The sequence below is a fragment of the Temnothorax curvispinosus genome, unplaced genomic scaffold, assembly GCF_003070985.1.
Source record: "Temnothorax curvispinosus isolate PA1 unplaced genomic scaffold, ASM307098v1 QBEX01002911.1, whole genome shotgun sequence".
Classification (NCBI taxonomy): domain Eukaryota; kingdom Metazoa; phylum Arthropoda; class Insecta; order Hymenoptera; family Formicidae; genus Temnothorax; species Temnothorax curvispinosus.
The window spans coordinates 2,131-15,286 of record NW_020212691.1 but is presented as its reverse complement, the minus strand read 5'-3'; the positions used below and the strand labels follow the sequence as shown (position 1 = coordinate 15,286).

The 13,156-nt window shown below is 34.8% G+C and overlaps 2 protein-coding genes across 3 annotated transcripts in view; both read left to right on the top strand.

Annotated features, from left to right (window-relative positions):
• LOC112452061 overlaps positions 1 to 6,193 on the top strand; it is a 6,575-nt gene extending 382 nt beyond the window's left edge. The window contains exons 2-3 of the mRNA XM_025012079.1: positions 19 to 3,529; positions 5,960 to 6,193. Of these exons, the coding sequence (XP_024867847.1) occupies positions 19 to 3,529; positions 5,960 to 6,193 (3,745 nt within the window). The remainder of the gene's footprint in view (positions 1 to 18; positions 3,530 to 5,959) is intronic.
• A 1,357-nt stretch (positions 6,194 to 7,550) lies between these two features.
• Positions 7,551 to 12,812, top strand: LOC112452060. 2 transcript variants are annotated; one of them, XM_025012078.1, is made up of 7 exons: positions 7,551 to 7,655; positions 7,982 to 8,148; positions 9,247 to 9,316; positions 11,183 to 11,239; positions 11,572 to 11,649; positions 11,760 to 11,816; positions 11,896 to 12,812. In XM_025012078.1, exons 3-7 carry the CDS (start codon positions 9,262 to 9,264, stop codon positions 12,519 to 12,521), a joined length of 873 nt encoding a protein of 290 aa, XP_024867846.1. In that variant the 5' UTR covers positions 7,551 to 7,655; positions 7,982 to 8,148; positions 9,247 to 9,261; the 3' UTR covers positions 12,522 to 12,812. The 2 variants fall into 2 exon arrangements, with proteins under 2 accessions (XP_024867846.1, XP_024867845.1); XM_025012077.1 differs by having other exon boundaries at positions 11,730 to 11,816.
• Positions 12,813 to 13,156: the final 344 nt, after the last annotated feature.

Sequence of the window (13,156 nt, the reverse complement as noted above, 5' to 3'; positions counted from 1 at the left end):
TAAGTCATCTACCGAAAGATCCAGAGAATGTAGGAAACGAAAAAAGAAAGCGCAGCAGGAATTTACTGAAGAACAAGAGCAAGGTCCACGAAAAGACCAGAGGCCTGAGATATTTCGACAGATTTATATGAATGCATCTAAGGTTTTTGAAAATAATTTTCTGAAGAACGAGTTTGGATACGTGTGTGATGTTTGTGATCGATTATGGTATAAACAAGATTTAACTAAAGTAGCTCAAAGTCACATAGATGTTCTAAAAAGAGATTTTGATAATGAGATTGAGTGTCTCAAGAACTTTGAAATCTGTTCAACTTGTAGACAATCGCTTACCAAAGGAGAAATTCCAAGTCTAAGCAAAACAAATGGTTATAAATATCCTGAACATCCAAAGAAATTGCCTCCATTGGATCCCATTACTGAGCGTCTGATTTCTCCAAGACTACCTTTTATGCAAATAAGAAAATTACGATATAAAAGTGGATCATGTAAAATAATAGGACAGGTAATTAACGTACCGGTGGAGGTAGATAACATGGTAAAACAATTACCACGTCAATTAGATGATGATTATTCATTCAATGTAAGTATTAAGAAACATATTATACATAAAACATCGTATCTGAGTGGCCTTGTGAAGAAGCGAGTTGTTAAGGAATGGCTACGCTACATGGTGACAACGCTTCTGTATAAATTAAATAAAATAGAGTATATTGAACGAGATATAAACAATGTCGATGATGGACAGCGACCAAGTACAAGTTGTTCAAGAGACAACAAACAAGATGATAATGTAATTGAGACGATTGAAAGTGAGAATGATAAAGAATTGTTTTTGGGACAACAACACACAATGCTTTGGAACGAAAGTAAATACTTAGATATAGCACCCGGGCAAAATAAAAAGCCTTTAAGCATCGTCTTTGACTCGTATGCAGAAGAATTATCTTTCCCGGCAATATACTACGGACATCCACGAGTCTTTAAAGAAGGCATCAGAGTAACTCCGTTCAAAATAGCAACAAGTGAGATTAGACGTAAAGATCGACACGGAGTAACACCACAGTATATTCTTTATATGGCTGCAAAGATAATACGTTTGAGAGTTACCGAAGGACTCTATTCTACTTTCAAAGTAAACGCCACTGCTGAGAATATTACTCGACGTATGATAGAAGATAAAACGTACCTGGATGAATGTGTGGAAAAGAATATAGCCTTTTTGAAGTCTATTCCAAACTCTATGCAATATTGGAATTCACGGAAGAAAGATTTGTTTGCGATGATAAGACAACTTGGGAAACCTACAATGTTTCTAACGATGAGTGCAAACGAGATACGCTGGGCACACCTCCTAAAGACATTGTACAGACTAAATAGAGAAGGAAACGGGCAAGAACTTACAGATCCAATGAACAAATTACGAGCATTACAGAGGGCCAGCTTAGTAAATAAAGATCCAGTAATATGCTGCATTTATTTTAACAAAATTGTCGAGGTAATTATGAGAATTTTATCAGCAAAAAAATCATACAATCCCTTTGGAAAGTATAGAGTGATAGACTTCTTTAAACGCATTGAGTTCCAAAATAGAAGTAGCCCACACGCGCATATATTGCTTTGGCTAGAAAATGACCCCAAAGAAGCAATTTCGGAGAATATGAACAAAACAATATTACTAATCAGAGATTTGTGCTCAGTATCAGTCACTGATTTACCAGAAACATACGCTAATCAAGTGCACAAGCACACGTTTACATGTTTCAAAAAAAAAGACAATAAGTGTCGGTTTAATATACCCTACTGGCCTATGGATCAAACTTGCGTCTTGATACTCATCACTAAAAACGATGGTCGCAGAGAAGATTTGAAAAAGCGGGCATCTAAAATAAATGAAAAACTGAATAATAAAAGTTACGATACAATTGAAGAGTTTTTAGTTGATAATAATATGACAATGAAGTACTACTTAGATGTGATTCGAGTAAGTATACGAAGACCTACTGTTTTTTACAAAAGAAATATAAACGAATTGTGGACAAACACTTTCAATCCATGGATAGCAAGCATACTCAATTCAAATATGGACTTGCAATTCATTATTGATAAATACTCATGCGCAGCATATGTTGTTGAATATGTTAACAAAAGCAACAGAGGAGTAAGTTATCTTCAAAGACAACTTGTGGAATTACAGGGTGAAAATCCAGAACTAGATTTCATAGGATTAATGAGGAAAGTGTGTATCAATATGTTGAACACTGTTGAGATGTCTTGCCAAGAAGGAGCTTGGTACTTGTTAAGACAACCCATGTCTGAGGCGAGTAGAGAGGTAATCTTCATCCCAACCATGTGGGCTAGTGAACGTGTAAAAAGACATAAGAAGAAGAAACAGATGGACATGGAACAGATACCAAACGATTCAACAGATGTGTGGACTTTGAACGTGATACAAAAGTACGAACAAAGACCAACTCAAATAGAGGATGTATGTTTGGCAGACTATGCAGCATGGTATACAATGAACAACAGAAACTATAAAAAGAGAAAATGGGCAAGAATCCTGCGTTACTGTAATTACGAGATGTCAGATAAAATGACGGAATATAAGCGCGAGATGGTTACGTTATTCATCCCATTTAGATGTGAACATATAGAAATCACTGATCGCATGAAGTACTTGCAGCTGTTCGATGAAAGAATTGAAACTATTAAGAGTAAGTTTGGTGAATATCAAAAAGTAGATATCGAAAAACACATGGAAGAATATAAAAGGTTTTGTGAAGATCTACAGGAGGAAAGAGAGGAAATAGACGCAAGGCAAGAACTAATTTTACAATCGATGGCGACAACCAGCGCTAATAATGATGATATAAATAGTATTGAGGTGGGAAACTTGACAGCAGTAGTTAGAATACGCAAAAACGTTATGACAGCAGAGGAGTTTTGTAAGAGAATGCGCAGAACAAATCAAGAACAACGAGATTTTCTTCTGACTTTAATGAATTCATTGCTAACCGCAGATAGAACTTTTCAAGTATTTTTTACAGGAGTGGCTGGAAGTGGTAAAACTTTTACACTAAACTTAGCAAAAGAAATAACGAATAGATTTGCACAAACTCAAAACATAAAAACAAATGCATACGTAGCATGTGCATCCACAGGAAAAGCTGCAGTGGCCATAGGAGGAACTACCGTACATGCAGCGTTTAAGATAGCAATTTCGAGAAGAACTAACCCAGGATTGGCAAGAGAGACTATACAGACTTATCGGAATGCATACGCAGGAGTGAGAGTTGTAATTATTGACGAGGTAAGCATGATAGGCGCGGAGATATTAGACAAGATAAACAGTAGAATGTGCGATATCACTGGCAATTTTGACGATCCTTTTGGAAGAATGAATGTGATTTTCTGTGGTGATCTTAGACAACTGCCACCAGTTAATGCAAGAGCCATTTACAAATCGTTAAGAGACTCAATAAATGGAGCATATCTTTGGCAATCGGTCCAATTTTATGAATTGACAAGAGTAATGCGACAAAGCGATTTAGTCTTTTCAACGATACTTAATAAAATAGGAAACGGAGAGGCATTGACGGAAAACGAGACAAAGTTAATAGAGAGTCGTTTTAGAACTGTAGAGTGGTGTAACAAACATGTTTTTGGTGCAATACGCCTATTCCTTTTGCATGTCGCATTCCATATGCGTACCAAAGGGGTGAAGCAAGAAGTGAAAATTTTAAAGAGCGTTATATCCTACGTTATGAGGATATAATTAAGTTCAGGGAGGCAAGAAAAGTGCGAAAATGTCGTTTATTTAACGATTGGACGATTAAATAAAAAATAGGTTTAAAAGGGTAACAACCCTAAAAATTGACATATTTGAGTCGTTCAAAGGCTTAATTAACATCAATAGTTTAACTCTACGAACAAGGATCCATCGCGATATAAACAGCGATATATCAATATTTATTAACTTTCATTTTCAACGGTGTGACAAATCAACTTTGTTGATAAGGGTCCGATTGAGTCGCAAAGCATCTTGTTTTGTTTTTTTTAATCTATGGAAGCCACCCATATACATTTTAAGCAATATACTTCATTATTATAAGTTTTTATGAATTTTCGTAACAATAAGTCGAAACTCGAAATACGAGTCGGAGCGAGATATAAACGTGTTATTTATGTTTAAAAGGGTTAACTAAACGTGCCCATATACCTTTTTATTCAAAATTTCAATTATTTTAATATTCGATACTTTTTGACGTAATTGTTAATTAATCGTAATTATTAGTACTCGATGCAATATTTGTGTTCAGTTTGACTTAAATAAGCGTAAAAAATAAGATTTAACGCGAAAATATGAATATTTTGAATAAACATATGTTTCTGCAAAATTTGACAAATATCTTAAATAACAATAGATTGATCATTATTTTGGTACATTCATGTATAATTGACTAAAACTAAATAACATATGTAATTTTCTTCGCGAAAACAACGATAATTAACAATGACGCATATTCGTGAGAAAAAGCAACACCCTTACGTAATTCGATACTTTTGCAAAATATTATTTAATATTTGTGTTTCTGAACATTAAATAAGGCCAATAAACTTTATCCGAAGCGAATCGGACGTATATTGAAGAAGTTCATTTTCTAAACGTTAACTCGAAGATTTTTTATTTTCGATAATTTTATGAACTAAATAGCATAAAACGCAATAGATTAGCGAGATATTAAAGGTTCTAAAGTAAAAAATGCAAATGGTTCATATTTGAAAAAATTTATTGACATAGATAGGTGACGTTCATCGATTTTCGTACCATTAGTACGAGATTAATTCCATTGATATATTCGTTTATTAAATAACTGGAAAAGTTATTTGGCAATATTTTGAAAGCAGCTGCGGCATCGTAGAAATGTTTCACCTGAAATTTTTGAAAAATGGAAAATTTTGTAATAGCGTTGAATATTTGATTTTTATGCATGAATATTTTGATTTTATACTTACCTGATGATTCCTATGAAGATCCAGCATAGATCCAGCGGCGAAGTCGCGTACCTGAAAATAAAAGAGAAATTAGTATAAAAATCTTGAAATTGATGGCGATGCGTTATAAAACATGTAATAAGCAGGGACTTAATGAAATCGATTGTGAATCATGAAATTTTGATAGAATAGCGCATTTGCTTTAAAGTAACTTGTAATTTTGAAATTAGGGTGCGTGATTGTTATTAATAAGATAAAGGATCGCGAGTCATGGAAATCTTGTAGATTTTAATTTCTTTATTAAGTTATGCATAAGTCGTAGAATCTTAATCATATAGCTAAAATTCTCAAATTGTTTAAATATTCATCAACTTAAATTCAATAGTTTTCATAATATTGTAACGGCCTGACTTTATCGAACGCGGACTGGTTTACAGGATCGGGAGTTCGATGAAAGGCCCAGAGACAGTAATCAATTTGCCATGTGACAGCAACATACACTTTATTCAAAACTATAATATGAACTATAATATACAATACTCGGGATTCGGTATTACATACAAACTGGACGCGGTAGATTACAGTGGCCGGTAGTGCCGGTGCAACGCAACGCGGTATACGAAATATCGGGACTCGAGTCTTCGCCTCGAGATGCGGTACGCAGAGGCGGGAATAACGCAGCGCGGTATTTGACAGAACGGAGTCCGTCGCGGTATAAAGGGATAAGACGATACGGAACGCGGTATATTACATACGGAATGCGGCTACAGATAGACGATAACGGAACGCGGTATATTACATGCGGAACGCGGCTACAGATATCAAATATGCTATATGAACCGAATTAATACATAAAATAAAGATATAAGACGACAACGGAACGCGGTCTATTACATACGGAACGCGGCTACCGATATCGGACATGCTATACGAACCGAATTAGATATTCTATATGAATCATCAGCAGTGCCGGTGTGCCAAAATGCTGAAACTAGTTAATACAACGAAGCGCGGTATTTTGCATCAGAGGATGGTGGAATCCCGGGGTCACGGTCGTGAGAACCCTCGCTGCGAGGCCGAGCACGCTCGACCCCACGGTGCCGTGGCCGTCGGGGTAAGTGTCAGGGAGTTCGGGAACACTCTGAGAACCCTCAGTCGAGAACCAAAACTCTGGACCTCGTTGTACGTGTTGCCCTAGGATTCGGAAGGTAGCTTCGTCGGGAATAGCGGAGAGCCGTGGTGAAGACGAAGTGTCTCTTCGTCGAGCGCGCCGGCTTTTTATACCGCTCGGCGCGGTGAGCTTGGCAAGAGGGAGGCCGATCGTCAGGCGACGGTGCGGTGGTGGGAGCGGCGCGATCCCGCGTGCTCGCTTCGGCGGGGATCGGCTCGCTTCGGCGCTCGTCGGCGTCGTGCGGGAAGGCACCGGTGCGGCGGATTGCCCGCGCACACGGTGCGTTTCAAGCGTTTAAAAAATGTGGGCGCACCGCGCCCTGTCCTCGTCCGACGGAGAATCGGTCGGGCGGCTCCCGGCGGGTGGTAGCCGGGGACGATGCCTTGTTGTAAGGGGCGCATCGTTACAATATTATTTTGATGTGCAGGAAATTTCCCGTTAGCATGTTTTGATCAAATAGAAAGTTATTTACATCGAAAGGAATGTTTCGGTTGACCAAAAGTGAGAAAAATAGCTATATGATAGAGAGATAAGGAAACGCCAGACGTGGAAAGCGTGTTCATCTAAGCGCCAATCGCGCATGCTTGAGCCCAAAGTGGGGACGTTTCGCAGGAGAAGCGAAGTCTTTCCTCGAGAAACCGTCGCGGCGTCGTAGCGAACGGACGTGCTTTGTAAGAGTGCGGACTTAGGGTGCGTTCGGGGAGACGCTATTAGCGCTACTGGCTGTTCGCGGAGCTCTATGATAGCGCTACCAAACGCTGTCGTGACGTCATTACTGGTAGTGTTATACGTCATAACTGCTCGCTACCAACGCTCTTCCTTCCGAGGTAGTGTATTAATAGCGTTAGCGTTTACAGGCTCTATGAACAGCGTAATAGTGAATGGTAGTGAATTGCGGCCCGGCGGCGTTTGAAGCAAAATAGTTTGGCGGCGGCAAAGTTCGCCGATAATTTTCTCTTTCAGCGGCGGCGGAATTGGCGGGTGATAATTTATCAGCGGCGACGGCGAACGGCGGCGTTAATACATTTTTTTAACAATTTTAACTTTTCATAAATAATATGAACAAAAATAGCACACAATAAATACTCAGCACTTGTTTTCAAAATACGATTACTTTATTAGCATTACTAACATCTTTTATTTCACAAAAAAAATAAAATTTATCTTAAAATGTTATTCCTGACCATAATACGTAACAAAAATAAAATGTAATTTACTGTATAACCATCAGATATCAGACTTCTTTCTCTCTTACTTATTAAACATTTTTTCACATATTAAGTTGTATAAATAATATGAATAATATAATTATACTTGGGTGCGTTCAGATTTCCCACCTGGTAGGTGATCGCTGGGTGACCGGGTGAGTTCGAATGAGTGGGCGGAGCTAGCGAGAAGCTCCCGAGTGGTTTATGGAATCTGAACGCACTCGACGCGCTCTATCTCTATTCTCTCGTCACTACCGGTACAAAATTGTATCTCTTCTCACGTAAGTTAACCTCATTTCTACATGTATAAAGCCGATTACAATAGCGTAAACGTAGTCATTAGTGGTTTGTAACATATCAGAATGTATTCAGAACGCACTTTTATATATCGATAAATACGCGCATTGCATATAGTTTACGTTACATTACGACGAAAATCATATGCTAAATACGCGCATTTATCGATAAAAGTGCGTTCTGAATACATTCTGAATATGTTACAACCATTTACGACTACATTTACGCTATTGTAGAATGGCCTTAAAATTGCTACATATATTTTACATTATTTGATATACATTTTACATATTTTGTATATGTATCTTAGGAGGCACAAATAAAAAGCAACGCAAAGCAAGTATCACAATTAGTGAAGCTATTACAGTCTGCATCGCTTATTGTTGCGAAACGAGCAGTGTGGGCCTTACGAAATATAGCCGGAGATGGACCATATGCTCAACCTCTTTTGCACGATTTAATTAAACCTGATACTCAGTAAGTGACATTGTATTTAAAACAACATCCTTTGACTACATTCGTTCTGTTTGTTTTTATGTTGTCAGTATTAAACAAAAATTCATTTTGTAATACTATATTTTCTTCTTTATTGCAAGAACGTAAAGATAATATTGAACTATGTTAGGGCTTGAGCAGAATGGTTGACTTATAATTTTAAGACAATGTTTTATGCTTTAATTCTTTGTTTTTCGTAACGCACAATACTGTCTTGTGTTCTCAAGACTCTCAAGTCTTAAACGTTGTTGACAGTTTCGTATACACGTTTAAGACTTGAGACACAAGACAGTATTATGCGTTACTAAAGAAAAAGATTTAAAACATAAGACAGTGTCTTAAAATTATAAGACAGTCATTCTGCTCAGGCCCTTAGTATAAAAGTTTAAAACATTTAAGGACGGTCTACAATACGTTGCAAACACCTCGTCGCCAGTCGCGAAGCGTGTTTGCGACTCATTGTAGACTGCTCTTTAGAGATATCCTTAACACACTGTTTACTTAATTAAATTATAAATAACTTAAAAAATAGAACATAAATTTAAAAAAGAATTATACGTTGTATCACAAATATATAACAATCATTGACAAACTAAACTTCTTATTGTATGAATGTACATAGAAAGTATTAAAATAATAATTATTAATAAGAAAACAAAGTTATATAGGAAAGTGCACATAATGTTTTAGTAAATACATATTAAGGAATTATTTATTATCCAGTTATTATAAATATTTTTATAACGAAAATCTCAAATATGATATCCATTTAAGAGAAATTAGTTATGATAAAAATTTAAAAATATTTTCAATAAACTACTTTTTCACAATATATTATTTCGTCTGATAATAGAGATCATAGTTTTTCTCACTTATTGGATCTGTTATTTAGGATAAGTTTATATTTAATTAAATATTTCTTGATCTTAAATTTCTCTTTTTATTCTTTATTTGTTAGAATCCGAATTAGTAATATATGCGTTTATCTTATTGTTAGCAGAAAACGCTATTTCAACATTTGTGTGATTCACTTAAGCGATCTAGTTTAAATTATTATTATTAATTGTTAATATATTTCAGAACGCACACTTAAAGATGTCAAGTTCGAATTTTGCTTTAGATGCCAAAAGGCATGAACTATATAAATCAGGAACTGTTGAAAACACAGCAATTTATCGACGAATGAAAAATGGCGTGTTGCCATCTATGGTATTCGCCAGTAAGTAACTGATTCCGTAAACACTTTATAAAGACTAATACATGGGTCTAGTGACATTGGTAGTGCGTATGTTTCGCACACAAAGGCGCTGCAATACTTGGTTTCCGCGTCCGTATGGCGCTGCGATACCTGACTTCCGCGTTCGTTACGGAAGATCGAGCTTGCGTAGCAACGATCGTCATTGTATCAATATCTTCCGTTCACGATCGTCTTTATATCCACATCTTTCGTCCACAAAAGTCGCGCGTATCGAGTCGTGTCGTGTATTTTACCCGTTTCTACTATTCTTTGTAAAAAGGATATTGAGTCGTCTCAAGTCATCCTCAATCGTAATTACAACGACAAATACATTAATACGGCAGCACGACGTAAGGAAAGGCGACTACCGACACTGAAAAAATATCGGCCATTGCCGTATATAAGGAAAAGGCATCCGCCATTACTAAAGAAGGAAGGACGATTGTAGAATACATTGTAGAATACATGGAAGTATATTTCCGAGGTTTCACACGAAAGGCAGTATTCCTCCTCTTTGGAGTCACTTTCACGTAAAGTTGAAAACACGCACAGGTAACTCTCGTTATTCAGAAGGGCGGTATTCTTCCTCTTTGGAGTCACTTTCACGTAAAGTGAAAGCACGCACAGGTAACTCTCGTTATTCGTAAGGGCGGTATTTCTCCTCTTTGGAGTCACTTTCACGTAAAGTGAAAGCTCGCACAGAACATTCGAGAGCTTTCTTTCTTATTGGATTTGGGATGTATTACAACCATTCTTGCGTTTCGGCAAGGCATTCAATCCAATATTATCTATCAATCGGTGGCCATTGTTTAAGACAAGGAAAATTCTTCTCATTTCACTTGAGTAATCAAGTATAAAAAGAATTTGGTTGCAACCACGCGTATTTAGTATATTCGCTTCTTTTCATTGTAAAATTACTTATGTTGTATAAAGATTGTAAAGATTCGTTAAGATATTAATTGAGAATTAACTCATCGAAACTGTAAAGTTAATATTTCGTAAAATAGTACATGTTCACGTTGTTTAATGTACTCTATTGCGATTCAATAGTGTATTCTCTCTTTATCGTAATTTGAATATCTCTAAGTTCATTTCGAAACAAATAATTATTTCAGAAACATTATCCAATAGTTAAACCATGTTATGCACGATTGATGATATCTATATGAATATGTGTCATGTTTATTATGGATTAATGCATTGAATTGCCAAAAGGAAAAAAGGGTATATTTATTGGTTAAAAACCACTTATTTTTTTTAACATTGATTTCTCTGAAATCTATTTTCTTCATTAGTAAGATACCAAATTAATTCATGCATTATTCCATTTCTTCTATATATATTAATTAGATTTTGAATTTATACTTGTATTATGTTCTATTTTGAAATGTTTTGCATTAATGGTCCTTTCACAAATATTTTTTGTTCTTCAAGGTTTTTCTCTTATGCGTTACAAATATTCAATGATTCTCAGTGCTTCTAATTTGTTTAAGTGAAATTGGTCTTGCGTAATTATTATATTGGAATTTATAAAAGAAATATCTCCAGCAAAAAATGTATATTTATTAAAGTGAACGGACTATTAATAATTGAGTTTCCTGATACTTAAACTATGTATTTCATTTATATGTGATTTATATTAATACCGCGTTATACTTTCAAAAGTTCTAAAAATTGTATTCAATCAATATATCAAAAGGTTACTTTTCAAACGAATTACACTAGTTGAGTTTTCTTAATAACCAGTACGATTTTACGTTCTTACTGGAGCGTGTACAGGAACCAATAATAAACCTGTTATACTGGATGGATCGTTATTTATTCGCGATAAAGTCAGTAAGTATTTATGACTTAAATTCACACGTACCACAGGAGATTAGGAATTTTTTTATTTTCTGCAATTATTTTTTAAATATTACTAGAGATATTAATATCCAGTTTTATCTATTACAAGAGACCCATAAAGAAATAGAAAAAAGACATAAAGAAATTTTGAGTTGTTATTGTGTAATATCAATATATAACGTTATTAATAAAATAATTTGTATCACATTTATTCATTTGGTGTATTTCAGAATGTCACATTTTCTTTGCTAAAACAATTTTTTTTATAAAGCTAATTTTGTGTGCATGTGTGTTTATAAACTAATAAGCATGATTTATTACAGCTGATGTTCTTATGATGATTCCTGACACATTAGAAACAAGGCAGTTCTTTAATCTTAGTACAGTCAGTAACAATTCAGGTATGTACATTTTTTAATAAATAGACTGTTGATTTTTTTTTGTTAACTTCTTTTCTATTAATACAATCATTCTCTTGTAGAAAGTTGTAATACTGGTATTGTTCCTTCAGTTTCATCTGATGCTGATGAAACTAGTACAGAAGAACTGATTAGATCCAATAATTTAGGTATATATTGAATTAACAGAAACTTGATTTATTTATTGTGTTTTTCTTTTACTGTCACTGTATAAACGTTTCATTGTAGATAAAGATACGTGTGATACACAGTCTCTTTCTTCATCGGATTCTGCACCTGTTAAGTGGACAGATGCCAATGCTGTGAGATCACTTATTTCCAAATGGAAGAACCACGAAAGTGATTTCAAAAATACTAAAATTAGAAATAGTAAGGTGTGGCAAATGATTGCAGATGATTTGAAAGAAGAAAATCCCTTGTGGAGCTTTAATGGTATTCAATGCGAAAACAAATTCAAAGACGTTAGAAAATCGTATACTAAAGTAAAAGACCACAATAACCAGAGTGGAGCAGAACTGAAAACATATAAATTTTACGAAGAGATGGAGGCTGTTTTGGGTGAAAAACCAATTGTGAAACCTATTTCAATATCATCAACATTAAAGAAGAGGGTATGTCCGCATCCGGAAAGAGCAGTATCACCATTTAGTTCTGACAGTGATGAAAAAGAAAATTCAAATCGGAAAAAAAGTAAAATAGCGAAAGAATTGGACAAATGGAGTGAACAACAAAGAACAGAAGCAAAAAAACGGGAGCAAGCTAGAATGCAGCGACATAAAGAGAAGATGGAAAGACAAGATAAAGCTATAGAAGTTTATAAAGAACAAATGGAAAAATTATTGGAAAAGCTGTAACAAGTTGAAACAGTCTATTCCTTTTTTTTCTTTTTTTCTGGTTAACAGATTTCTTTATAATGTAGAATTTCTCAAAAGTATTTATCTTTCAAAATGTTTTATTGGAACATAGATTTCCTTATACTGTAGTTTCATGCAATATTTGGCTGTGTTTTCATTACATATCTGTTCATAAAATATGTTGTTTCTTTACTAATTCATATTTTATATATTTAATGTAATGCCCTATCCAGATAAACTTGTATAGATGTATAACGTATAACCATTTACATAAAGGAAATTATCTACTTGCATTTTATGTATGTCTTTAAAATAGATGTGATTGTGGATAATTTTTTTTATACATATGGTTATGTAGCTATGCAAGTTTGTCTGGATGGGCCCTTTATATTTTGGAATAGCGATTAAAACTAATTTTTTTTGCCAAAGATAGCTTATGCTATATGATATGTAACATTAGATTACACACAGTCTATTCAATGTTTACTTTAGCTTAAAAATATTTAATGCGAATTTTTAGTTCTATAAGCGCGAGTGTTAAAAAGTTATTTTGTCTTTCTCATTACATACAACTATGTAATTTCTTATAACATTATTTTATATGTTATTACATTATATTTATTTTGTAAGGTATT

Bases quoted from the DNA above. Each gene is read 5' to 3' on its own strand.
- LOC112452060 (XM_025012077.1), top strand. From the start codon at position 9,262: ATGTCAAGTTCGAATTTTGCTTTAGATGCCAAAAGGCATGAACTATAT. The intron at 9,317-11,182 runs GAACTGTTGAAA...GAGCGTGTACAG, and splicing joins GCATGAACTATATAAATCAG to GAACCAATAATAAACCTGTT. The intron at 11,240-11,571 runs GTAAGTATTTAT...GATTTATTACAG, and splicing joins ATTTATTCGCGATAAAGTCA to CTGATGTTCTTATGATGATT.